Below are 25,647 nucleotides of genomic sequence, written 5' to 3'. Positions count from 1 at the left end.
CCTAGGTAGAGCACTGAGAATTGTTAGCATGTGTAGTGTAAGTCCTATGCAGTTACACACCTTTCACATTACTTTTGGTTTCCCCAAGAAACTCCCTTCGTTTCATGTAATGTCCTTCTGTCTGACATGTGTAGGTGTCTATACCTGTCTGTATCTCTCAAGAGCAGGTAATGTTCACCGTGGATCTGTGGGGCTTGAATTCAGTCTCTGCAGTGGACAGAGGCTCAAGGAAGAGGGGGTAGTATAACCAGGTGTTGTAGAGACTGGAAAGGCTCTCAGTAACTAGGAGGATGGACATTAAGTTTTCGCATTGCACCATCTCATATTCTGCATCTGCAAGGGAAGACCTCTTCCCAAGATAGGACGTGCTTGTATTACTGGTACTAAAACATGTATTCCAGCTCTTCTCAGAACTTCATTGTGAAGTGCTACATCAAGGATCATAGCTTGAAATATATGACAAAATGTTTAAGCGTGGGAAAAGAAGCAGAAGGGCTCATGTTCCTACATTTTGACTAAGTATCTGACGTTACTTTTTCTTGTTTTGTGATGAAAAGTAAGGCGTGCTTTCAGAGAATGATTGCCTTGCATTTGTATAAATACTTTCTGGAGGTATGTTGTGTCTTCTTAGTCTGGCAAAAGACCTGAGGGAGGAAAATAGAAAACGTAATTTAGTAGTAGTAGTATTTTTTGTTAACAGCTTCAAACTCAGAGGTTGTCTGATCTTTGAGGACAAAATAACATTACACAGATAAAGATCTTTTCACTTGTATCAAAGTCACAAACGTATAACATCATCCAGTTCCAAAAACTGTATTTTTAAGCAAGTTTAGAGGATAAAATAAAACTTAAAAAAAAAAAAAAAGAGTACAGCCTTGATTCAGTCCCTGAAGAAGACTGGAATGTACCTCTAGCAATTAAAGGGCTCTTTTATCTTGATAGTTTAAGGATTCCATAGCCTTCTAGAGCTTTGATGGTACTTAAGGGATCTGTATATCAATGTATCTAACATTGTAACAACATAAAAGGTAGCAGGCATACTGTCTTACTGAATAATTGAAATAGATGGGAACTGAACCACCGAGTCTCTGAAATGTTTGAAACATCTTTTAAGCTACGTTTCATGTAAAGCAATTGGAAGACATGAGCATTGCACTGAAAGGCTTTCAATTTTCTAAAACCCTGTTCTAAATTTATACAAGTATATTGTAATATGAATGCACAAAAAGTACATCTCATGGCAGTTTTATATATGTGAAGGAAATCATTGGTTTTACTTTTACAAAGCGCTGTTCTGCTTACACAGTTTACTAGTTCAACCCAGTTGATATATCTGATAATTGGCGCAGTAAAAGACAAAAATTTAGCCATGCATAAACGAGGAGGGAGAATTCTGTTGTTTTATGTACAGGGCAAGTCTCACCAGAAGAAGTTAGTGAAGGTAAAATTCATCTTGTGATATATCTGCTTCTTTTCAAATGGGAGAAGAAAAGTGTAAAGAGGCTGTTTCATAGAATCATAGAATGACTTGAGCTTACTTGGTCATCTCTGTTGATTTTAACATTTGCACAGTAGCTGTTGTGTCCTTGAGTTCTGCTTAGCACTGAAAAAAAAAAATAGAACCAGTTAAATTAAATTGGACTTTATGGCTTCAGAGTTCATATACCTTAAAAACATCCAGTTTATGAAGGTACGTTTGCTGATAGGTTGTGACCATTGATGACATGACGAAGGTCCTCAGGGCTTATTCCTACCATATTGCAACCTCTTTCTAATGATGATGTCTTTATGGATGTTCCTCGTGGTGGCAAAGCATACTTCTCTTGAAGAATAGAAATAGTGCCATTTTGCAGCAATTGAGCATTTAACCCAGAACACATACATCATTAAATTACTAATCTGACTTTTTATAGTTTGGCTTTTGAGGTTAATATGGATTCGTACTTCATTTATTTTCCAGAATTGCAGACAATTTTTGTAGACTATTTCCCCTCATTACTAGCACAGCACAAAACAACTGCCAGTATTGTAAGGCCATCTGTTAAAGTTCTGTGTATGTCAGCAGCACAGAGGTACCAAACAAGCTGAGTAAGGTCTGCACAGCTCAGATAGAAGGTTCTGATGTACCCCTTTGGCAGCATGGTGTAAACTCAGCAGTTGCTGGTGGAATGTGAATGACATAAAATTGCAATGAGAGAAGTATCAGCCCCAGAAGATCCTTTCTGTGTGAACTAACTACCGTCATTACACACCATCTGAGGGAGGGAGACTCAGCTTTTGCAGGGTTGGAGTCTGCTAGGGTTTTAAGTTGCTCTCAAGGATGATAAGTGACAACAGTACCATTTTGAGAATTCCCTTTATGTTTCGCAGATAGCAGACTGTAGCAGTGCAGAGAAGACAACCGCGTAGATAATTTCAGCACGTCTAAATATTTTGTCTTTATGCTGCTCAGTGATGTCTTTCTAATATCTAAAGCCCTTCAGCAGGAGCCACCCCAGAAGGTATTTTAGGAACATGTCCATTGGTGCCCATAACATGATGGAAGAGGAGCAGTTTCCTTTTGAGACATTTCCTGGTGGTGGGAATGCGTACAGAGTATGTAAGGCAAACATACTGAGTTCCCCTCCCTGTCTCCAGAAGCATGAATGCCTATTTCTGTGGCGGTAGTTCTGACCACTGAGTTATAGGTTTTTCTGAAAGGAGGTATTTTAAATCTTTTCTACTGAAGTGCTTCCACTTTTTTATAAGGGAGTTTTCATTGGGCTAGAGAGATAGACAGTATGACTCCAAGTGCTCATGGACATGGCACTCGCCTCTAAAAGCGAACTGTGAGCCATTAATGTCTTTAAATCCTGGATTATAATACTGCTTGCTCTTGCTTGCTTCCTGTGTCACACCTGATTAGTATTTGTTCCATACGGGAAGAATCAGAATCAGCAATGACAACATCTTCCTTTTCTCCTCTCTACTCACTTTCTCCTCTCCTTCGTTCCTGGGAAACTTCAGGGTAGTTTCTTTGTAAACTGAAGGTATGAGATCAGTTTCCTTAGGACACAGCTGTTAGTCATGCGTATGTCTTCAGTAATGTTAAAACATTAATGCCATTAGCAATTCAGAGAGACTTGGCTCATCAGAGATGGGAACAGATCAAAGATCTCTCATATAGCAGGGGCGTATGTTATTTCTTGTGGGATGCAGGAATTGCTGGGGATGACCTTCCACTCTGGTCTGCTGACTAAGAACCGTCATGGCATTCCTGACAGCCTGGAACAGGGCAGTCAGACCACGGATAGAACAGGGTTTAAGATATGTCTTTTTCTCTGATATTACTGATTCCTCTCTCAAGGGAATGGCTTTTCTGAATATAGTTTTTCTGTCTTTCCTTTGCACGGGAATCCTAGATCTCTGATTCAGACATACAGATTGTGCTACTTAGATGCCTAGCACTTCGACAGTAGAGCAGTGAACCCAGTTTCCATTTCTGGATTTATCTGATAGCAGCACATGAACTGTATTTTAAAATATTATCCCAGTCAGGATAATAATGGAAAAAAAATGTTGCTGTTGCATCCCTGTGCACTCCCTGCAACATACACTGCTTGCTAGCAAACCAGGTGAACTGGTCACATCTTTGCAGGGCTCTTGCAAAATTAATGTGAAGATGTTACTTCTCAGAAAGCAAACCAGTGTTCACTGTTGCGAGGTGAGTCATCATCAGCCATCTGCCACAATTGTACCTTCTCAGTCGACCACGTATGAGATGTGGAGCAGATGTCACACAATCATGCAATTCTGCAAACAGCACAAGATATTCCAGGAAAACAGATTCACCCGTACTGGCAGTCTTCAGAGTGGGGCCCTGTTTAGCAACATCTCAGTTAGAAGTTACTCCTTCACATATAAGCGCACTAAAAAAGAGTCCGCAAAAATTAAAAAGGAAGATACTAAAGGAAGAGCTGTTTAGGATTTTTTTTCCAACAGTAAAGAAAAAAGCAAGGCTTAGTGAGGAGTTGAGAGCCCCCAAAAAATGGATCAGGTCCCCAGCTGATACAGAGAGGTGTAAATCCATTAGCCTCAGTGAAGTGATGGCAGTTTACAGCTGCTGAAGGTCTTTGAGAAGCATTTTCCAAGACATTTTGTTCTGAAGCCGAATTATAAATTGGAGTTGTCACAGTAAATAAAAGAGAAACAAAATGGCTGAGCTGTTTTGTTATCACAGGTTACATCTTTTAATTTCTTCTCTGTTGTCCTACTGTCAGGAGTTGGACAGCTGCATGGAAGGGCAGCAGGAAAGAGTGCAGGTGCCCTGCAGAAGTGGCAGCTCAGAAGGAAGTACGCCTCAATGGAGGATGGTCTCTGAATGTTGTGGTTCCCTCTGTTGCGGGTGTTGTCATTTCTTTCCCATGTTGCTGCTCCATGTAGACACACAGCCACACCCCCCCTGATGTGGTGGTGAAGGTAGTAATGCACGGTCTGACCAAGGAGTTGGAGAAGTCATGATTTAAATGAAGACGCTCCTCAGCATGTATTGTTTTGAAATGTAATGTTGTGTCTGTACAGTTACTTTTTAACCTGGGTCGTATTACTATCAGTGTACAGCCACGGATTTTATTGATGGTGGACTTATATCTCGAAATCCCTGCTATTTCCAGATTCAAATTCAAACATTTTCATACTGAGGATATATAGCTGTTTTTCTGCAGTGCTGTAGCCTGAGACCTCTGTTGCTTGCAGCTGATAGCTCATAAAAATGTGAAGCACTCCAATAATTTTAAATCACCCTGTCCTGAGTGGTGATTTAAAATCATTGGAGTGCTTCACATTTTTTTAGTTGTTCCAGTTTGGAAAGCAGTCAAGCAACACTGTAGAATAATGCATGAAAGCAACCTGCCTGGTGTAATAATTTCAGGCTCTCAAAGCAATGACACTGGATTCCAAATGTCACAAAAGATGCCTGTGAAGGACTTTCTAAAAAGACATCTCAACCTACTTTTCTTTTATGGCCCAAAGTCTCAAGGCAGCAATATGGTCCATTATGGCCATTGTGGCCCTAAGGGATGCGTCCTCCTTTGAAGTCGGGAGGAAGCCGGGGGGGTCCTCCATTGTTTTCAATAGATGGAGGGCCAGAAATCATCTTTATTCAGGAAGTCGAAGGGAATTAAGAAACTGAAGAGATTCTAAATTGTGGTAAGGGTTGGAGACTCAGCCTTTGGTAGATGAGAATTTATAATCCAGTCATTGTAAAACTGCAGAATTACAGACACTGGAAGTGAAATGTTGCTATTTGCTGATTGAGTCTCTCTTAGTTCTACAAAACTGGATACTGGTGTGATGCAGTCTGCTGTTCTGGATTCTCTTGAGGTGCACTTGGTTTATTAGTGATGCTGGGTTTTTGCTATTGAAACATCAGTGTGATAGTGATTGCTATGTGAAATGCTTTGATGACACTGGGATAGAGAAAGGGAGCACGTGGCAGGACTAATGATCGAGCAGATGTAGCAGTGGGGCTGAGCAGCCAGGCAGCACATCGGGCATTGCCACTCTGTTCAGCAGTGAGCCAGTGGCCGTTCTAAGGAGCAGGGAGGATTTCCTAGGTGCTTTCCTTTGTCTGTCATGGTAGTATGTGCCCCTCATTTTAAAAGTCCTTCCCTTCATCAAAGATGCAATTCTGCAGTTAAACTAATTAGGAGAAAGCTGTTGCAGCTCATAGTGTACTTGAAGCCGTAGCAGAACAATAGACCAAAATGTTTGGATTTAGCCATGTTCTAAATCTTGCTTGCAAGCCATATGTTGCTTTTGACAAGTAATTTGAAGGTCATACTGCAGCAGGTGTGAGATAGAGAAGAGACTTTCAAAGAGCTGTTCTTGATTTTTATGGGGGCAGATAGGGATCACTGTCTTAATAGTATTTCTGTACTGGCAGGAGATCAGACCCCTATGCCTCTGCGTACTCAGAAACCCATACCTCACCCCAAAACAAGCAGACAGTACTGGGAGGAAGAGACAGAGCGGTACATATTGTGATGAGTCAGGTCTTTGGGAAACTTGGCAAACATTGATTTTCATGTTGAACTGAGCCAATGTGGGACAAGAAGCATCACTACAAGATACCTTTCCCATACCTTTCTCAGCAAACCCAGCTTGTTGCAGCTCAGATTCATATTAGCATATTCACGAATTACCCATATGTATTGATGGCAAACATACAGATGTAGTGTAAAGTAATTCAAAAGGTGGCCACAAGCAGCTCTTCGCTAGTGGAAGAATAATACTGTAATCAAATAAATTGTTACAAAACTCTGTTTTCTACCCAAGAGAAATGTAATACTTCTGCATTAGCTGTGTGCACTTCTTTCGTGCCAGTGAGCAGTCAGGTTGTTGCATTCCATGGTAAAAATTAATCTGAAGTGTGTTACTTCAGTGGCACAGTGATTTACTCGACGTATGTTGTGTTCATTTCTTTTGTATGTAGCTTCTGCCTGAAAATAAAGTCCCATACAAATGGATAGGGATTTGGGGGGGGGCATATTTTCCTCCACAGAACTTAAAATTAGCCTTAAGAATTTTTTTTTTATATATTTCATGTATAAATGTGTAGGCACATAAGCACATGCGTAGGCATATAGTTATTGTATCGGCACCCTGATATATATGCAGCAAAAGTGCTGTGATTTCAGCAAGTGCGAGAAGGAGAAAGGGAAACTCAGTGAGCATCGCTCTGCCCTGCAGGGAGCTTATGATCCAGAAACAGCCATGGGGAGAAGAGTCCAGAATGGGCAACTCAGGTGCTTAGAGAAGAGTCACATGGACAAGAACACACAAAAGGGACAGCACCTCTCCTGTGTGTAGGGAGTGTTTGGTGTGTACTGTATTTGTATGTATGCACATGGAGGCATGCTGCACATATACACATACATGTATACATATACGAATACACATATATGCCTGCTGATTCTCAGAGTCCATCCCATTAGGGCTCTGTTCCAGCTCAGCACCAGGTACAGCTGAGCTGAAGGCAGTTGCAGTAATAGCAGGGGATAAATGTGACCTAGCTGAGGCTATGCCTCTCCCTCCTGCTTATGTGTGGGACCAGAGACTTGATGGAGATCCTGTATCCAACTCACCTCTGCAGGTAGTGGAACAGACTTGGCTCCTCCCTGCTTTCCATCCCGTGGCCATCAGGGACAAAAGTGCAGAGAAGGACCAGCCAATTCTGACAGACAGCTACATTCAGCTTCTGAAGAAGTCAAAGCCATAACCTCTGACACTCAAAGAACTTCCAGTGATAGCAACTCAGTGTTCTTTGCCAATGCTAATCCCATTTTCCAGCCCTTTCTTCCTTCCATTCTTTCCCTCCACCTTCATTTCTTCATTTCACTTTTGCTCTATATTTACACAGGATAACATTTTCTGTCCTTCCCCTCCCTCCACAACTTTTATCTCCATCTCTTTGTTTTTCATTTTCCTTATTCCCCCCTAACTAACTCTACTCTCATTGACAAATAATATGGAACCATCTCACTGTTTCTCCACCTGGGGTCTGTCTTGTCCATTTTATTTGTCCATTTTATTTGTGAGCTTTTAATGGAAGAGACTGTGTGAAAACCCTTGACTATACAATGCTCACCCTAATAGGTCCTCCTTTTTAGCTGCCCTTTACACAATACTTTGTTAAACATGAGTCATGGTAATCAGATCCCACACCAGCATTATTTGACTGAAATCGTGCTTCTCTTCTCTGCTTGCTCCCCACCAGAGCCACACTTCACACATTTGCACAACTGCTTCCTTTATGTATCACTGCTCTGTAATCAGCGTGTGGTTCATGTTACAGGTTTCTCAGGTTTCAAAGTGAAATAAAATGAGCTTTCTTCCATTTTGAGAATATCCTTCTTTTTAAGAAGTTCAAACAAAGACACACATTATTAGTAAGTTCACAAGCAGCTGCCAAAAGACAGAAAATTAAGAATGGAGACATGAGTGAAATAACAGAAATACTGTTAGGTGTTTGCTTGTGCAATAGCAAGGGAAAGTATTTGGGGATTAAAATGATTAATTTATTTGTAGTTTTCATAAAGCAGATGTGGCTTTGTAATATTTGCCAATGTCAGTGCTCCAGAGCAGGACTATGGGTCAAATCCTTCTGTGGTGTAGCTCTTGGCTTCTTAGGGTTACTCCGAGGTTGAGTGTGGTGCAATGCTATTAGCATCAGTTAGCCAGCAGCCTTTCAGTTGTTTTCATGTAAAGCATGAACAGCTTGCAATTAAAAAAGAGCTTAAGCTCCTAAATCAAAATCTGTCCTTAATTTGGAGATTGGAAGCCTTATCCAAGAACTCGTAAACATTAGTATTTTAGTTTCTTTTGACTGCTGTGTTATTGTTACAGCTATACAGTACTACTGCTAATGTCACTATACATAAAGCATCCAAAATCAAGTTGGAATATATATACCTGAGCCCTTCTGGTTCAACTTCAGACTTTAAAAGAAGAGCAGAGGCTCTGCTCCAGCAAAGCACTTAATCTTCTGCTTAATTTTGTGTAAACAGATTGCTCTAACTATGGAAGAAATGAGGTTGAAAGGCTGCAAGGAGGAGCCAGCAGAGTGGGATCAGTTGCTATCCTTTATTAGTGACCTGAGGAATTCCAAAGCTAGAGCAAAGAAGAAATGAAACTGTTGTTTCCGTAGTCTCTGATTAGTCATAAACATGCATTCTGCTTGTGCTTTGTCAGACCAAGGAAGTTCCCTCAAAATGTATGTGTAAGCAATGTCTGTATCTTTGGAACCAGACTCCTGACTATTTACAAAAGTGTGTCATAGTTGGTCATCATAGTAAACCGACTCAGTAACGGAAAAGGACTCTGCAGGATCACAGGTTTAGCACAATGGTTTGTTTGTTTCTTTTTTTATTAATATCATAACTGTTCTGACCACAGAACTTACCCCGTTTGCCTTTGAAAATCTTGACCCTAGGGAGTACTCATTCAAAAGAATCTGATTTTTACCATTCTGACCAATGCCTGAAAGCCAGCACATGATATCTTTATTAACTTTGAAGTGTGTCATGCCATAAAGAGCCCATTGAAATGAATGGATTAATTGCAAAGGAGGTTACTGCCGAACAGTTTTCACTGTTGCTAAATATGTGACTTTACAAACAGCACCATAAAATTTTCTAAACCTCAGTAAAATGTCTCATTCCTTTGATCTCTGCAATAGGAAGCTTTGCACTGTAACTTTAAAATGCCAGAAAAAAAGAAAAAATGGAGAAGACATGTTAGCCATCTCTTCAGAGCATTTCTTTTCCAAGCTAATAAATTCAGCTGCAGAATTTTTGTTCTTTGTTTAAGGATGTGACAGTTTTGTTGCATAACTGCAATTAAGGAATCTCAGAAGGCTCCAAATGTTACAGTGTTCTGTGGATGCAAACGCAGAGTCATTTCTTGTTCATTTTTACAGCAGGGAAGGGGCGCGGGAATGGCAGCGTGTTGCCTTTTTTTAACATCCAGTTTATGATTCATTCTAAAATATTCTCTCGTTTGGAATTAACTTCAGATATTCTTGTTCTGACAAGTAGAGTAAATATTTTAGCAGGGACTTTTTAGAGAGAAATTTTGACAGTAACATACTCCTCCCTTAGTGTTACAAAGGAAATGCTTGCTATCCAAACTCCGACTCGACATTTTAATGGAAAGGGTTCCAAAAGAATACGTAGGATGTTACAAATGTAAAATGTGTTTAATGAAAGAGTATACAGATGTCTTTCATGTATTTTAAATAAAAATGTCTAATTTGAGACTTGGGAAACTCAACAGTGATCTTTGAGCCATATGCTTGTTATTACAATAGTATGTTGTGCGTAACTGTCATTCAGTGAGAAACAACACAGGCCAACAAGAAAAAGACATATAAAAACGTGAAGTTAAGGAAGGAGAGACCATCTTACAAAGCATTTTTGGTTATGTTTTTACCTTCATTAGAATATGTCACTTTCTTGCTTTTTGTTTGTTCACATAATTCCTATAAATGTCTATAAGTCTTATTGTAGACTTAGCAAAAGGAGAATAGAGGCCAAGTTGTGTGGGCTTATAATGAACCAAAACTGCAAAGAGATGCATACTTGACAGAGAGTTTAAAATAAAAATAAACCACAGTTTCTTTGCTTGGTTTCTGGAGCAGAAAGTCGCAAAACAAGCAGAAAACTTCTGGTTCTTGATGAAATGGTTAGCTTAGCTTCCTTACCTCAATTGCTCTATTTCAGACTTTAACCTTCGTTTCAATGAAAAGAATTTTAACCTAATTCAGATTGGGCTTATGTCTGTGAAACCGGGCCTTGGAAAATATTTCAGAAGTAGATTTAGCCTTATGTTTGCATTTTTTTCCTTTATAAATGCGGTGGAGGTAACCTTGATTTGTTAGTTAGTGGAGTCACGCTTTATTGTGACAGAAAACTAAGAACAGTCCTTCAGTGAAAATAACAAAGACCTACCCCGTGGTGATTGATGAGAACGTTGTACAAGTGAAATGAGCTGGAAAGTCATCATCTTGTCTTTTCCTTTGCCACAGGAAAAGCATAACAGAGAGATTTCTTTTCTTCTGGTCCTGATAAGGAGCCTAACGAAGCATAAGGAGAGGTTACACAGCATGGAAATGTGTTACACCCAGCTGCTCACTAGCTTGCAAAGCTGCAGTAAATAATACAGTTGCTATTTAATAAACAAAAGAAAACAAAGGTCCTTTGATAGTGATCCCTAGGCTCTCTCATTTGTTCTTCTAAAGATACAGTTTGCTTCTGCTTAATTGACTGTCCTTTTGGAATAACACAGAGTTTGATATTGTATTGTATGATTTGTAATGTTTTCTTTGTTGATAGGGAAAACAAAAGACATCTTTCTAGGGCCTGATTCAGCAAAGCACATGTGTATGTGCACCAGGTTGTCTGGGTCATAGCTAGCTTTGTCCTCATAGCTTTTCCATGAATGGTTACAGTGAGGATACACAATAAGACGTGTAGTTTTCCCTTCCAAATTAGCTTACGTAATCAATAGCATACTTTTTTTGCTTGTCACAAGTTAGTCTTTAGAGAAATTATGCATCTGTCACAAGCTGCATTGGTTCTATGCATTTGTGACATTTTATTCTTAAAAGATACTGCTTCATGGAAGTAGTTTGTTCCATTGATAAGCTCGGTTTAGAAATTAACTTCTAACGTACCTTTGGCTCTTTATGTAAAATTTCTTCCCTTAGATTTTATTCTGTGTAGCATTTGGGGGGTGGGGAAGAGGGAGGACGTTTTGCCAGCAAAACACAGGACACAGTCTTCTCCACTCGCAAGAAGACTACTGGCTCTCATGTTGGGCCTTTCTTCCTCTGTACTCCCAAAGCAGGGCCAGTTGCTGTCTGCTGTGCTAACACCAAGAAATGAGGAGGCTCTTTACACATTGTGTCACCATGAGTTGAAGATGCCTCTTTTTTTTAAGAACCAGACGAGTGTTCAAACAAAAACAAATCCAGGTTTACATTAATTTACACTAACGTAAATCAGTGTTGCTCTTCTCAGAAGTGGAGGGGCTATGGCCTGTGACACTTCAGAGACACCTGGCAGATTTGTGGGACCATGTCTCACCACTGCAGCTGCTCAGTGGTGCTGTATAATAGTATCAGACCATCTGTTAGAAATGAAGACGTGCTTTGAGCAGACACCTCAGGCATCTCATCGCCTGTTACCGTTTGCTGTATCTGCAATACAGCAATGAGCTACTGAGGCGTGCTAATACCTGGCACCTTCTGCTGAGCTACTGTGCTTGCTAATCACATGTGGAAGGTAGAAACCCAAAGAGATGAAGTAGGACCACAGTCTCTGAAAAGGAAATGGTTGAGTGGGATGGTCTGCAGAGAGGGCATGAAGAGAAGGGTCAGAATGGGGGATGGGGCAGGAAAGGGCAACAAGGTACATCAGGGGAGGAAAGAAAGAAGTAAAGGAAGAGGTAGGAAGTTAGAAAAGAAAGGAGAGCAATTCCACAGAAAGGGATTTGGGAGTTCTGGTTGATGGCAAGCTGAACATGAGCCAGCAGTGTGCCCTGCAGCCAGAAGGGCCAACCATATCCTGGGGTGCAGCAGGCCCAGCATTGCCACCAGGAGAGAGGAGGGGTTGTGCTGCTCTGCTCTGAGCTGTGCGGCCTCTCCTCCGGCACTGGGTGCAGTTTGGGTGCCACAACGTGGGAAGGGCATACAGCTATTAGACAGTGTCCAAAGGAAGTCAACAAAGAGGGGGAAGGGTATGGAGGACAAGACGTATGACAAGCAGCTGAAATCCCTCAGTTTGTTCCTTCTCAGGCAGAGGAGCTGAGGGGAGGCCTCACGGCAGCTGCAGTTCCTCACAGGGAGCGGAGGGGCAGCGCTGAGCTCTGCTCTGTGTGACAGCGACAGGGCCCGAGGGAACGGCATGGAGCTGTGTCAGGGGAGGGGCAGCTGGGGGTCAGGGAAAGGGTCTGCACCAGGGGGCGGTGGGCATGGAACGGGATGCACAGGGCAGTGGGCACGGCCGCAAGTGCCAGAGTTCAAGTAGTATTTGGACAACACTCAGACACAGGGTTTGGATTTTGAGTGGTGCTGTATGGAACCAGGAGTTGGACTTAGTGATCTTTGTGAGTCTCTTCCAACTCCGGATACTCTATGATTCTGTGATTTTAATAATCTATGCATGTGGCAGGGAATGGACAGCCATTCCCCGAATCTGATGCTGTCGGAAACTTCTAATGCTTTCGATGAAAGTGAAAGGCTTTGTGCACTTGTTTCACTCCTCTTGCAAAATATCCCCTCTGTGCTTTGTCAGTAGGATAAAGTGCCTGTCTGTTCACCTTGTAATGCTTTTGGTTCAAGGGCTACTGATTTTTTAATTTAGTATTAATACGTTTGCAAATATATCGCATCTGTAAATATGGAGAACAACTCTCACTGCTGAGTGCGAGACAAGAAACAATTCTTGTTTTCTCTATGCTTGATTTATATGTACTGAGGTGTCAGTAAGATTATCATCCTGAATAATATTTTAACAGTTCATAAAATGCTGCAAGAGCATTTAAAAGCTGTATGTACAATTCTTGGGCCAGGGCTCCTCACTAAGCTGCTTCCAGTAGGACGCTATCCCCTCTTGGCTCTTCCTTGAAGCCTCTTTCTACCCATAACTTAAACCCAAGAAATCTTTTCTCTTTTTTATATTCCTGTCTTTCTCGAAGGTCGTTATGCCTTTATAACTGAAAGCAAATTCTAAATCTTTGGGTTCTTTTTGCAGCACTTAACAAACATTAACCAGTTAATCTTTGCAACACTCATGAAGTAGTTAACCATTATCCCTGAATTTATAATATGGAGCAACAGAGGAAGCAAAGTTAAATGAACTGCTGGGACTAGCATTCAGTAATTGACCCAAGCCATTATACAACTCTAAAGAGCATCATGATACTTCAGCCATGCTGAAGAAACAAAGTAGAAACAATACAGTGGAAACAGGCTATATTATTGAAGAGTGATTTTTAGAAAGCGTACAACTCACCTGTATCATGGATTTTCTGCAGAGATTAGGAAGGATTTGACTTCATACTTAATTCTTTATTCCCATCTTTAATAAGAATTGTGAACTGTTTATTATAAGAGCATCTAACTCTGAGAGAGTACCTGTATTTCAGTGTTCGGTGTCGTGCTGACAGTTTTGTCTCAGAGAAGATTGGCTACAACTTTCTGAAGGTCTTGCTGGTTCTGATCAGTTTGGGAGGAGGAGGGAAATATTAAAAAGCAGAGGGTCCAATACAGGTGTTTGAAATCTGATGGATGGAGTCCTAGTGCTTTCACTGGGTTTTGTTGTGCCTGGTAGGAGACTACCTTCTTTGTCAGCTTTAAAGTACTCTGAATGACTATGCTGAATTTCTAGACATTTTGATGATGTAAGAAATCAGAATGAATTAGGCCCAGACTCTACAGTAACTCCAATTTCTCATTCACAGAATTGACTCATCTATCCTGCCAGCCTGTTTTACAGTGCCTTGAGCTCTTATGTATCTTTATACATCAGAAAATATCTTTCCTCACATATCAGGAAATGGAAAAGGCCTGTGTTACACTAAGTTAAAGCAAGTTTTCTGTTAAACAAAAGTTGCCTGATTGGGTTTATATCTTAGGAAGGGAGCCATAGGAATTAGGTGCTTAAGATCTATTGATTTTTAATGTTTGGATTTCTAATCCTGTAGGATCTTACTAACTCAGTTTTCTCAGTTTTAAAAAAGCATAAGATATTTTCCTGTTGCCATGCAGGTGTTTCATAGAGAGTCCATGCATTTTGAGTGGTTAGTGTTCTAAACAACAACAACAAAGTTGGTAAACTAAAGAAGCAGTCTTCTTGAGCCTTTTGTGTCTAGCCAGGGAGATCTGGTCACTGAAATCCTCTGGGATACTTCTGAAGTCTCAGCCTTTGTTGTTATGTATCAGTGTATAAACAAATCTCAGCTCTCTTGATGGCACACTGCAGACAAATCCAATGATAATTTCTGCAGGAATGTCATCTATGTTGTCAGGGTGTTGGTAGACCATTAGAAAGAGTAGTCTGTCATAAACCTCAATGTATTTACTTAATTTGAATGCTCCTCTGGAGCTGAAGCCATTTGGTATATGCTGTTTGCATGTGATTTTGAGCATATCAAGATGCAAGTCTTTGTTCTGCGGTTAGCCCTTGTTGTGCTCAGGTGACAATGCAGGACAGTCGTCTCCCAAGGCCTTCCACATTATCTCTAGTGTTAGCTTAAGTTAGCAGTCCCCAGAGGATAGATTTACAGATTTACTCTTCTAGCAGGCATTACCTGCTAAGTCCGAAGCTGTTTGTAAAGCATTTTTCTTGATGTATGTGCATAGCATTGTTGCAGCTTTCTAATCACTGACCAGCTGGCTTGTTAGTGAATAGTGCTGTGGGCCCCTTGCCATATTTCATGTGAGGTCTTGGCTGGGTGGCCAAGCAGGCAGCCTGCAACCAGTGTCAAAGCGATTCAAGAGGTATTGGCACAGCAGTGTCCCCATTAATTTCTGCTTGTCACATGCTGTCATGCAAGTTACACCAGAGAGGAAATGACCGTTAAAAAAAAAAGTAGGCTTGTGGCACTTGGTCCCCTCCAGACGTTATCCCCGAGGTTAAACAAGTGGATACAATTAGCTGCTATCCACAGACAGCTGCAGGGAAGGAGAAGCCAAGATGTGGGCCCCACAGCAACGTGTCTTTCCTGTTAGCGAGGAGCGTAGACTGTCAACATATGCCATATTTTTAACCCCTCCTGGAGTTTGAGCAGATTAAAAAGAGCTATTATGACCAACAGCGTCACAAAGGTGCTGGTGAATGGCTGTAGTGCTGATTAAGCAGCGCTCTCCTCCAAGGAAGGGGTTTTATTTGTTGGTCAATACCTCGTATGTGCAGGTGCAAGCAATGCTGAAAGAGAAGCACCTCAACAGTGATCAGTAATATACTGGCATGGAGTCAGACAGTGATTTCTGTGAACTCCTCTCAGAAGCACAACAAAGAAGTTAGACGGAGTCACATTCAGCTTTCTGAATTTTCCGGGTGGACTAATTTCTATGATTATATCAGGAGAGCTTCTGCATAAATGGCCACAAGTGATGATACACTTCAGATATCCCAAAATACAGCTTAGGAATGCAAAAGCAAAGTCTCTGAAGGGGAAATGACTATGTCCCAAGACGAGGAAAGAAAGTATATACTAAGTATATTTGAAGTTTTTTCAAAAACTGAAAGAATTGGACTCTACTGAGGGGTGATAGAGAGGGGAGTATGCACAGTGCTCCAGAACAGACCGACTTAGCCAACAGAAAATCTGCCTCTTGGCTCAGAAGGAATAGGCTCACAGCATCAGCTGCAAGATAGCTGTCTTTCTTTGTTGAGAGACATGATGATTAAAGTAGCTGAAATTATATGAAAGGTGTTCTCCAAAATTCAGAGTGCAGTTCTGCCCAGGCTGTCCATCTTAGCCTTGTGTAGCTCTTATGTACTACATTTTGACTGGTGTCAGTCCCCAAACATATGCCAGAAGAGCTGTCAGAGCTAATGCACAGAGACTGCCGATGCTATCGCCAAGTCATTCTTGTTGGGCTTACCAAGTGGGTGGGCCACTAAAGAGTTTGGGGAATTTCTTGGTTTATTTTAGTTCTCATATCTTTGTCAGCTGTTATCAGAAATAGAAGAACAGAGTAGGTAACGACTGTCAGAGCCGGAGGCACTGAGATATTACTGTATCTAATATAGTTTTATGAAAAACTTGTAATAAGGAAACAATGTTAAAAAGTGTTATTTTTTTTCCCAGAAAATATTTGGGGATGTACAAAACTACCATGATATCACCCAGAGAGATGGGGGAAACTTGTGTTTGTTTACTTATGCAGGCTCAGATCTATACGTTCTGTTAAGGGTTGTGTCTTCTATTGTTTTTTCTACTGGATGCAAAGAATGGAAAGGTTTGATACTGTTAATCATACAATTATATCCGGAACAGATCTTGGCAATAGTGCCACATTTGCCAGTTTCTATCAAATTGTTAAAACAAAATTCCCCTCTGTCCTCATTTAATTTGCATGTATTTTCTCTCTAAAATACCAGCAGCCAAATAGGAAATGTTGTGTTGCATTTGCATGTCTGGTAATTCCACACTGATAGGAACTTCTGGTACACTGAATCACTGAAAATAAGTAGGACAATAATTATGTAGGCTTCCTTTCAGTCCTGCGAGTTCTTCTCATCAAATGTGAATAACAGCAGCTGATACTGTAACGCTAACCGACTTCTCAGGTATTGAGCCAGAAAACAAAGAATTTGATATGAAAAGCCTTACAGCCAACGTGTCAGGAAAAATGAAATCTTTTAAATGAATTATGCAGGTCCGTGGTAGTCTTAAAACATTGGAGGATTTTTGGATTTTTGCCATAAATAGTTGAATTTCAGTATACTGAGCCACTATTTTCCTTCTTATGTCAGAGCAAGTGTAACATGTCCCTTTGCATAAACTCACCTACTGCCCCTTCAGAGTCAGAAGGGAAAAAGTGAATTTGTGTCCCTGCAGAAGATCCTAATGAGGCACGGTTTTGGTGAGCTCCAGACGTTCCCCAAACAACACTGCTAGCCAGCATCAAAGGCTACATAATTAAGACTAAATTAAGACAAGTATGTGCACCCAGTTGAGTTCAATGAACTGTTCTGAGTAATCTTCTATCTGTGTTCCTTAAGGAGGCCTGGATTATTATTTTAGAGGACTTGAAAATTTTCAACTTTAGCATGTCTGTTTTATCATTTCAATAGTGCCAGATTTCCATACTGATCTCAGCAGTTGTGAACTAAAAGCAAATTCAGTATATGTACTACTCTGCGCTGGTGAGACCTCACCCGGAGTACTGTGCCCAGATGTGGAGCCCTCAGCACGGGAGAGACATGGACTTGTTGGAGCGTGTCCAGAGGAGAGCCACAAAAAGGATCCAGGGGATGGAACACCTCTCCTGCGAGGACAGGCTGAGAGAGCTGGGGCTGTTCAGCCTGGAGAATAGATGACTCTGGGGAGACCTGAGGGTGGTCATTCAGTATCTAAAGGATGGCTGTAAGAAGGAAGGGGACAGACTCTTGATCAGGGTCTGTGGGAAGAACAAAGGGAAATGGTTTCAAACTAAAGGAGGGAAGATTTAGATTGTATATAAGGGAGAGGTTTTTTTATGTGAGGCACTGTCACAGGTTGCCCAGAGAGGTGGTGGATGCCCCATCCCTGAAGACGTTTAAGGCCAGGCTGGATGAGGCTCTGGGCAACCTGATCTAGCTGTGGATGTCCCTGTTCATTGCATTTGTGAGAGGGCATGTCAGTAGCATTCTTCATCCTAAAAATTCAGGAATCCAGAATCACTTGTTTTGAATCTGTTTATTATAGAAGTAGTCTAAAAGATCTTAGTGTTTATCAGAAGATATTTTAAATGTGTATTAATCTACTCTAAATGTTATAAAGTATCTATCTATCTATATATAAAGTATCTTTGATATGATTAAAGCAATTTTATAATTACAAATAATTATGCATTTACTTTATTTTTAAAAATAAGTATAACCATGATTTCATTGTCAGCAAATTGTTTACCAGTAGAGTAAGTTGATAAGTTGATGACTGAGACTAAGTGAACAGGTCATTTGGATTTATTTTTCTCTTTTCTGACAATGAACGTATTTAAATTGAATACTCTGTGAAGTTCATGCTCTCTAATTGGCAGAAATATCACAGTAATCTTCGCTTTTGTGGGTCGATCCTTACCCTGTGAATACTTCCATGGAGAGCAATCAGACTTCTCTGAGATAAACTGTTAGCCAGTTTAAGGAAAAGTAGAAGTGGGGTATGTATTAGGATGAATCGTGGATGACTCTTGAGAGGCTATACAGGGGTTAGGTAGAGGCAGAGCATAGCCTCCTCCTACCCACAGGAAGGCAAAATGCCCCACAAGGAGACTGATCAGTCTGGCTTTCTCGTGAGATAAGAGAGCAGGAAAAGGGCACAAAGACAGGGGTCTCTCTGCCTGCTTCCATGCAGAGGGAAGGGCATCCTGCAGCCTCATGGGCTGTAACAAATTGCTTCACTTCCCACCCCATTGCATGGAGTTATAGGCAGGCTGGTGTCATGGGTTCCCAGCCCAGTGTGAGGACGAGATTTAAAAAAGAGAATCACTGCATTTAACAGGGAGTCACTAAATTATTACTAATGCCTTTGGGATTCAGTGTAACAACATTAATCATGTCTTTTGCTATTCATGTATCTGTACTGTGTAATTCCTCAGGAATGCCTTTTTTTTTTTTTTTTTGGCATTAATTCATGTTGACTGTTTGTTACAAAGTATAACCATAGAAGTGCTGTAATAATTCTGCTTCAAAAATAGGCCTCAGAGAAAGTGGGAGCTCTTTAAACTTCCATTCCAACGTGTTTGAAAAATATCCTTTAAAATGAAAGCAATTTGATGGCTGGGAGTTCTGTATAATCCTGTTGGATGTGAAGGAGGTCTCATTCTGCTCCTCTTCTGTTCTGCTGTTTGGTGAGAGGCAGAGTGAGCCTCTTCATCAGCCTAGCTTGACTGATTCGTTAATTGTTGCGCTCTAAAGCTTGTCCCTTTGTTGCAGTTGTCTCTAATGCAAACACTCCTACAGGGAACATTCAGGACGAGTATCCCAACACCTGCCATCCGAAACAGGCATTCCGTTCTGCTCTGCAAAAATAGAAAGAAGAGATACAAATAAGTAGAAACGCTGGGTAAAGGAGGCAGGTTGTTGTGCAGGTGAATGAGATACTCCACAGAGGAACAGGAGAAACATGAAGAGATGCCAGAGAGTTGTGGTCTTTTACCAAACCTTAGCACAGAAATTGCATGGGAAGATAGGCCAGGGAAAAAACAAACAAACAAACAAAAAAATACAGCATTGCTTTAGTTCAAATTTAGGGTTGATCTGTAGCTGACAAGGGTCTGTACCATACTGCTTGTATTTGGTGGTATGACTGACTATACTTATGGGCTTCTCTGACTTACTTCCTCTGGTGTTAGGAACTCATGCTGCTTGACAAAGGTGAATCTGGATAAAAGCTTTTTGTTCTTTACATGCTAGTCAAGAGAGTGGAATTGTGAGCTTCACATTATGAGTAGCTGTTCGTACGTGTATGTTACGTATGGGTGCAGGTGGTCTCTGAAGGCATATTACTCTTGGCGTTTCCCTTCAGGTTGCCTATCCCCGTGTCCCCTTATACAAAGAGAGAATCTAGCATCTATAGCTTTACCACTGCGGTGGGTTAGCCTTGGCCAGGAGCCAAACTCCCACCCAGCCACTCCCTGCTCCCCCCAGCCTCAGTGGAATGGAGCAGAAAAGAAAAGAAGAAAAGCAGGAATGAGAAAACTTGTGGGCTGAGATGAAACAGGGAGATTGCTTATCAATTGCTATCAGGGGTAAAACAGACTTGCTTTGGCCTTAAGTTTAATGCTGATTAAAATGAGTATTTCACTACTAATCTGAGTAGTGGGAAAGAAAAAAGCAAATATTAAAACAGCACTTTAAAGCAACCCTTTCCTTTGCCTGTTTCCACGCCTCACATCCCACATGAGCCCTCTCTTCCCTGAGAGCTGCAGGGGGTAATGTCTGTTGGGCTACAGTCCACTCCTAACAGTTCTTTCTGCCTCTCCTTCCTCCTTTTCACCTGCTCCAGCATGTGTCCTCCACGGGTTGCTGTGTAGAGAGATATCTGCTCTGTCATGAAGCACTTCCTCCTTTCCCTCCTTTTCTGTATGCTGCAAACTGTGTGTGAAACACTTTGTGGAAAAGTTTCCTTGTGATTCCCTGTGGTATATGTGGCCTAATAGTGAATGGAGATAAATACAGTTTCATTGTGTGAGTTCTGCAGAGAATCTGTCTGGCCTTAGACAACAAGTAAGATGACATAGGCAAGTGACAGATGATGTTAGCTGGAAGTCAAAATGGTGGGGAGCCCTTAAAGTGTCAGAGTGGTGTTTTGGAAACCAGTGACTTGGAAAGGACACATAGATCAAAAGCTGAAGGAAGTTTAAGAGTGAGGGTCAAGAAAGGATAGGAAGAAGAGGAGATGAAGTCTGGAGGAGATCAAGGCTTTTTCCTTTGGCAACTGAGGTAGAGGTAAGCTGTGAAGCCCATCTTTGGCAGAGGCAGCAGCAGCAGCTGCTCATCCTAATCCAAATCTGTCCCTGTCCTCGTCAGTAGTAGGAGCCAACCATGAGCAGAAATAAGTATATTTCTATGTATTATTGGTATAATATGTAACTACTTGAAAATTTGGTCCCAGCATTCAGTAAATATCAGATTTGGGAATGCCATCACCAGTACCATATGTGGTAGAACATACAAAACTTGTGTCATTTCCATAACAACTTTTGCTTCTTACTGTTTCCATTATGAGACTTATGCAAAATTAAAGGTACATTTTTGCCTCTGAGGAAAGTATCTTGGCATCCCAAAATAGCTCAGTTTTCAGCAGTTACAAATATTTTAGGTCTGTGCATAGGCTATGTTGAAAATGCAGCCTGAAAAGGGAAAACTTTCTAAGATCATGATTATCTGAAAGCAGTCACAGTGGAATAATATATATGTTTTCAACTCAGGCAACAGCTATGGTAGGGTTGGTGAGATTGGTAGAAATCTCTAACTTGAAACAACAGTCACTATTTGGTATCTATTTGTAAGAATAAAATACCCAAGGAATATCTGAATGAGATTAGAGCATGACTTGCTAGAGCTTGCTACTCAAATCTGCTAAGAACTGAATCTTCTTGTTTGTCAAATAGAATTGTATCATTTTTCAGTTGATTTATGAATTCTGATTTGAAGTCAAATCAACAGTATGGTATGCCATACTTTCTAGACGAAGCTTATACGAAGCTTATGGACAGCAAAAATTCATTATGGATTTAAAAAAAAGCTTTCTCTTTTGCTTGCTTTGATAAGGAAAATCTGTTTGTTACCCTTTTTTTTTTTTTTAATAAATAATTTGTGCAAACAGATATCAAATTCTGACCACCGTTTGGTATTCAGCATTTAAAGCACATAATAGTAAGACTTTGTTGTGTAATTTGGGTTTCAACTCTTTACCTAGCTGGCCCAGAATTTTAAAACAGGGGAATAAGGAATCACAAAGGGCACATGGTCTTTTTACACTAAAATGGCCTTCTTTGCTGTTCTTTTAAGAACAGTCTTGCAAGTTTTCAGCTGAAATCTGTTCATATGTACAACATTGAACAACAGGGGATAACAAAAGAGCATAATCAACTGTGCAAAATGAATAATAGAGAATAGCCTATGTGGAGTAAATCTGAATTTCCTTGAAGAAGAAATATAGCACTTTTCCCCCCAGTTTTCCTCCTCCTTTATACATTTTTAATGTACACTTTTCTGATACACTTTTCTGCTGCACGTCTTTTTCTGTGTGTGAACTGAACTTCAGTAAATGCTATTCGTCTTTTGAGTCCTGTGGGAGGAGAGAAAGAAATACCCGTTTCCTTTTTCATATATATATATATTTATATATTTGATGCATGCGTGGAAGAAGACTCTGAATTCAGAAACTGAAGACATTGCTTGCAACTTGTAACTAGCAGGGCGGAACTGCATTCACTGAGCTTGAGGGGGAAATATGAAACAGAAACAGCATGAGAAAATTCTTGATCTGTTTGGTAACTGCAGGAATGAGTTTACATTCTTGACAAATGAATCGGATGCGGAAATGTCACAAAAAGGGACTTGCCAGGGTCTACTGACTGATATTGAAGCTCTTTAAATTTGTTGGTTTTTTTTTTTTCTGGTATCATGTTTGTCTGGAATGAAATAGACCCAAATTCAGTGAAAACATTAAGTATGTACTTTAGATAACCACATGGTTAAATGTTTTTGGTATGTCCTGTTCCTCTTCAAGACTCGTCCAAAGACTATTGGGATTTGACTTAAGTTAAAATAGCGACCAGGTATGACAGATTTTAATTCTACTGATGTTGGGGACCTGCAGGGCTGTAGTCGTAGCTCTTCCACATATTTCCGAGTTGCAAAGAGAAATAAATTATATAAATACAAAAAGATTCACTACACTTCGTATATTTGTTTCATAGGAGCAGGCCTTATTACGCTAGTTACCAAAATCACCAGATCTCTGTTTTTCCTGGGGAAGCAAAGGAAATAAAAGGCATCAGAATGGAGAGCTCAGTTTACCACCATCCTTCAGAGGTCATTATAATTAAATGCTGTCACAGATTCCATAGTTTCATGTTAGTATCTTCATCGTTTGAATCTTCAAATCAAAACTGATCTCTATATCAACAGCCCACTGTTACTACAGTTTGGCAGAAGGAGTTGTAGGCTGTATATAATAATTGGTATGTTTTATCAGAGATCAGATGAGAGCTTCCAGCCTTAGTATTTAAACATAATATAATATTTTGTATGGTGATGACTAGGGACATTTCATTTTATATTAAATTACATAGCAGTGTCAAAGTTTATCTTAAAAATACATCCAGCTAAAGCAATATTATCAAGTTGAATGTTTTGAGCTATTTTAAAATCAGTTTTCAGATAGGATTCTTTTTCATAGTATGCTTTGAATGTTTTCTTGTAAGGTTTTTCCTGTTCCTGTGATGATCATAAGAACAAAAGCAACCAAACTCAGTTTATCCTTCTACTTTTTTCTTGTGTTTGATACCATCCACCTCTTCAGGATCATTTTGGTTGCTAATAACAGGATTGGCAGAGAGCCTGCTGCATTGCTTGTGGAGAGCACATATGTTACCAGCAATCACAGGGCTGGACTTTCATCAACTCAAGTCAAGTGCCCACAGAAAATTAACTTATTCCTTTTGTTTCTTACTCACTACAACATCTCCTTGTAGCTGTTTGTTTTGCAAATATACTTTTCCAGTTGATGGTATCCTTCTCATTTGGAATCCTGGGGATTTCTAGAATTTAGTTTTGAGTCTCTTTGTTCATTCCTTTCACATTACATAGGTTAGTATGAAAACATGAGTACAGATGAAATAGTGTCTTCTGCTGTGGAAGTGTCGTAAAAGATTGCATCACTATAACACAACAGAAAGCCAGATGGGAATTATTACACTGATTTAGTGCTAAAGTTTGATCTAAGCAGTTTCTACACTTTTCAGTATATTCTATAGAATGGGTTTTGACAAGTAAACTTTTCTCCCACTGTAATATTAAATTCTGACAAAGTCATTTAATTAGCTTTTCTGTTTGAAACAGAGCCTGTGCCCACTGAAGTGAATAACAAGATTTCACTTCACTGGGGCAAGACAAAGCAGACAGCTGGGAAGTGCAAAGTGGTGCATGGTCTAAAGCTAAAACCAAAAAGCTGCAATATATTTTTCTTACTTGGACATCATTCTTTCAAAGTTGATCCGCGTTTCGCAGACATGCTTTTGTTATTTAAGTTTGTTGACCAGTCTTGATGCTTTTAACAATTAACCACAAATAATTCATCTAGAAACAATACATGAACTTGGTAAGTACTCCTATTCAAGTCAACAGGTTCTAGCAATATCCTGTCCATTTTATATTAATAGGTGTTTTTATCTCAAGTCAATACTTACTTAAATTAGCTCTTCAGACTGTGGCTGGATGTTCGCTTGTTTGCCTTGTCTTGATAATTGCATATTGATTTCTTCCTTATACTTAGGATATGATGCTTCAGCTGTTTCGGGGACTGGATTTTCTGCATTCACATCGTGTGGTGCATCGGGACCTGAAACCCCAGAATATCCTTGTAACCAGCAGTGGGCAGATAAAGTTAGCTGACTTTGGACTTGCACGAATCTACAGTTTTCAGATGGCTCTTACATCAGTGGTAAGTTTCTGGAGGTTTTTATTTCTCTTTTAATGTGGCACAGTGCTTTAGTCTCTGTGGCCCTGATAAATAGAATATTGTAACTCTGCTTCTAAAACCATCTCTACTGCTGAAGTTACTTGTGTCTGCAAAACAATTGCTTTCCTGCCAGGACTGAATTTGTTATGGTTACTTTGTAAAAGTAATCAATTACTGATTACTGCTTCTAAATTAAATCACGACTGATCACAGAAGGTACGTGCTAGTTTTCTGAAACCTCAGCAGTCTAGCTTCTGTTGTGATTTTGGCTTGTTTTGCATGCTAAACCCTGTAGGTATGGCGAAAGTTTCCAAAGTATACCTATTTTAAGATAAAATTCATGTTGATGCTGAAGTAGTCTTGCCTGAAAAAAATACACAGATAATTTTGGAAATACCACACTCACACCTGTGATTTCCCATCTCTGTGAATATGTATTTGGTATTTGCTCCCATATTTTAGCGAGTGATTTCACATAGCACTGTGTTGGAGGCAGCTGAAGTGGACCTGGCAGCTAAAATCACAGCTATTTCCCGAGATAACTGTTAAAGGGCACCTCCAGTATCTCTAGACCCCCTGCCACTGCTGGCCCTCTCCAGGGATCTCTCCTGCTTGTCCTTGGCTCAGACATGAGCTCGGTCCCAGAAGTTCTGGCCCTCTCCTGCATTAATTCTTGTAGGAAAGCTCTGCCAGCCCTTTGCTTTTTGACCCTATTTCCACACTTGCTGGCTCCAGAATCAGCCCTCGTTAGCTTGGCACAGCACCTCCTAATTATATTGAAGAGTAACGGTGCTGTGTACACGTTGGGTGTCATTTTGCTCATGAATAATCTTCTATTTTGTTTCAAGTATCACAACTGCCGTGGTAGTATTACTTATGCTAAAGACAGGCAAGGGAGAAAAGGAGAAGAGAAACTGAAAGGTGTCCACTTTGCATTTTGCACTGTACTGTACAAGTTAGCCTGGCTCATATTGGTAAAAAGCAATCCACTGTTATTAGTTGCTGTGAGAGTCTCACTACCATTCTGTGAGGTAGCAGTGACATCCTCGGTTCCGGCATCAGTATGAATGAAGGCAGGAAGCAGCAGCAAACTAAAACATCATCTTGGTAAATGTACGAAAATATCCTCTTCACATAAAGCATAAGTAAACTTGTGTTTTAGGATTGGTTTTGGTTTTTTTCTTCCATTGCTTGTAGGATGTA

General features: G+C 40.4%; 1 protein-coding gene and 1 long non-coding RNA gene across 5 annotated transcripts in view; one reads left to right on the top strand and one right to left on the bottom strand.

Annotated features, from left to right (window-relative positions):
* CDK6 (cyclin dependent kinase 6) overlaps positions 1-25,647 on the top strand; it is a 133,898-nt gene that overhangs the window by 30,079 nt on the left and 78,172 nt on the right. For all 4 annotated transcript variants that reach the window (NM_001007892.4, NM_001397375.1, NM_001397373.1 and 1 more), the window contains exon 4: positions 24,259-24,426. In NM_001007892.4, the coding sequence (NP_001007893.1) occupies positions 24,259-24,426 (168 nt within the window). The remainder of the gene's footprint in view (positions 1-24,258; positions 24,427-25,647) is intronic.
* On the bottom strand, positions 18,831-24,553 carry LOC107052572. The gene is made up of 2 exons (XR_001465153.3): positions 24,173-24,553; positions 18,831-19,273 (listed from the first exon to the last, which is right to left on the bottom strand). It is a non-coding gene; the product is annotated as an uncharacterized LOC107052572 (long non-coding RNA).

This window comes from Gallus gallus, chromosome 2 (genome assembly GCF_016699485.2).
Source record: "Gallus gallus isolate bGalGal1 chromosome 2, bGalGal1.mat.broiler.GRCg7b, whole genome shotgun sequence".
Lineage (NCBI taxonomy): Eukaryota > Metazoa > Chordata > Aves > Galliformes > Phasianidae > Gallus > Gallus gallus.
This window is presented reverse-complemented; position numbering and strand designations above follow the sequence as displayed.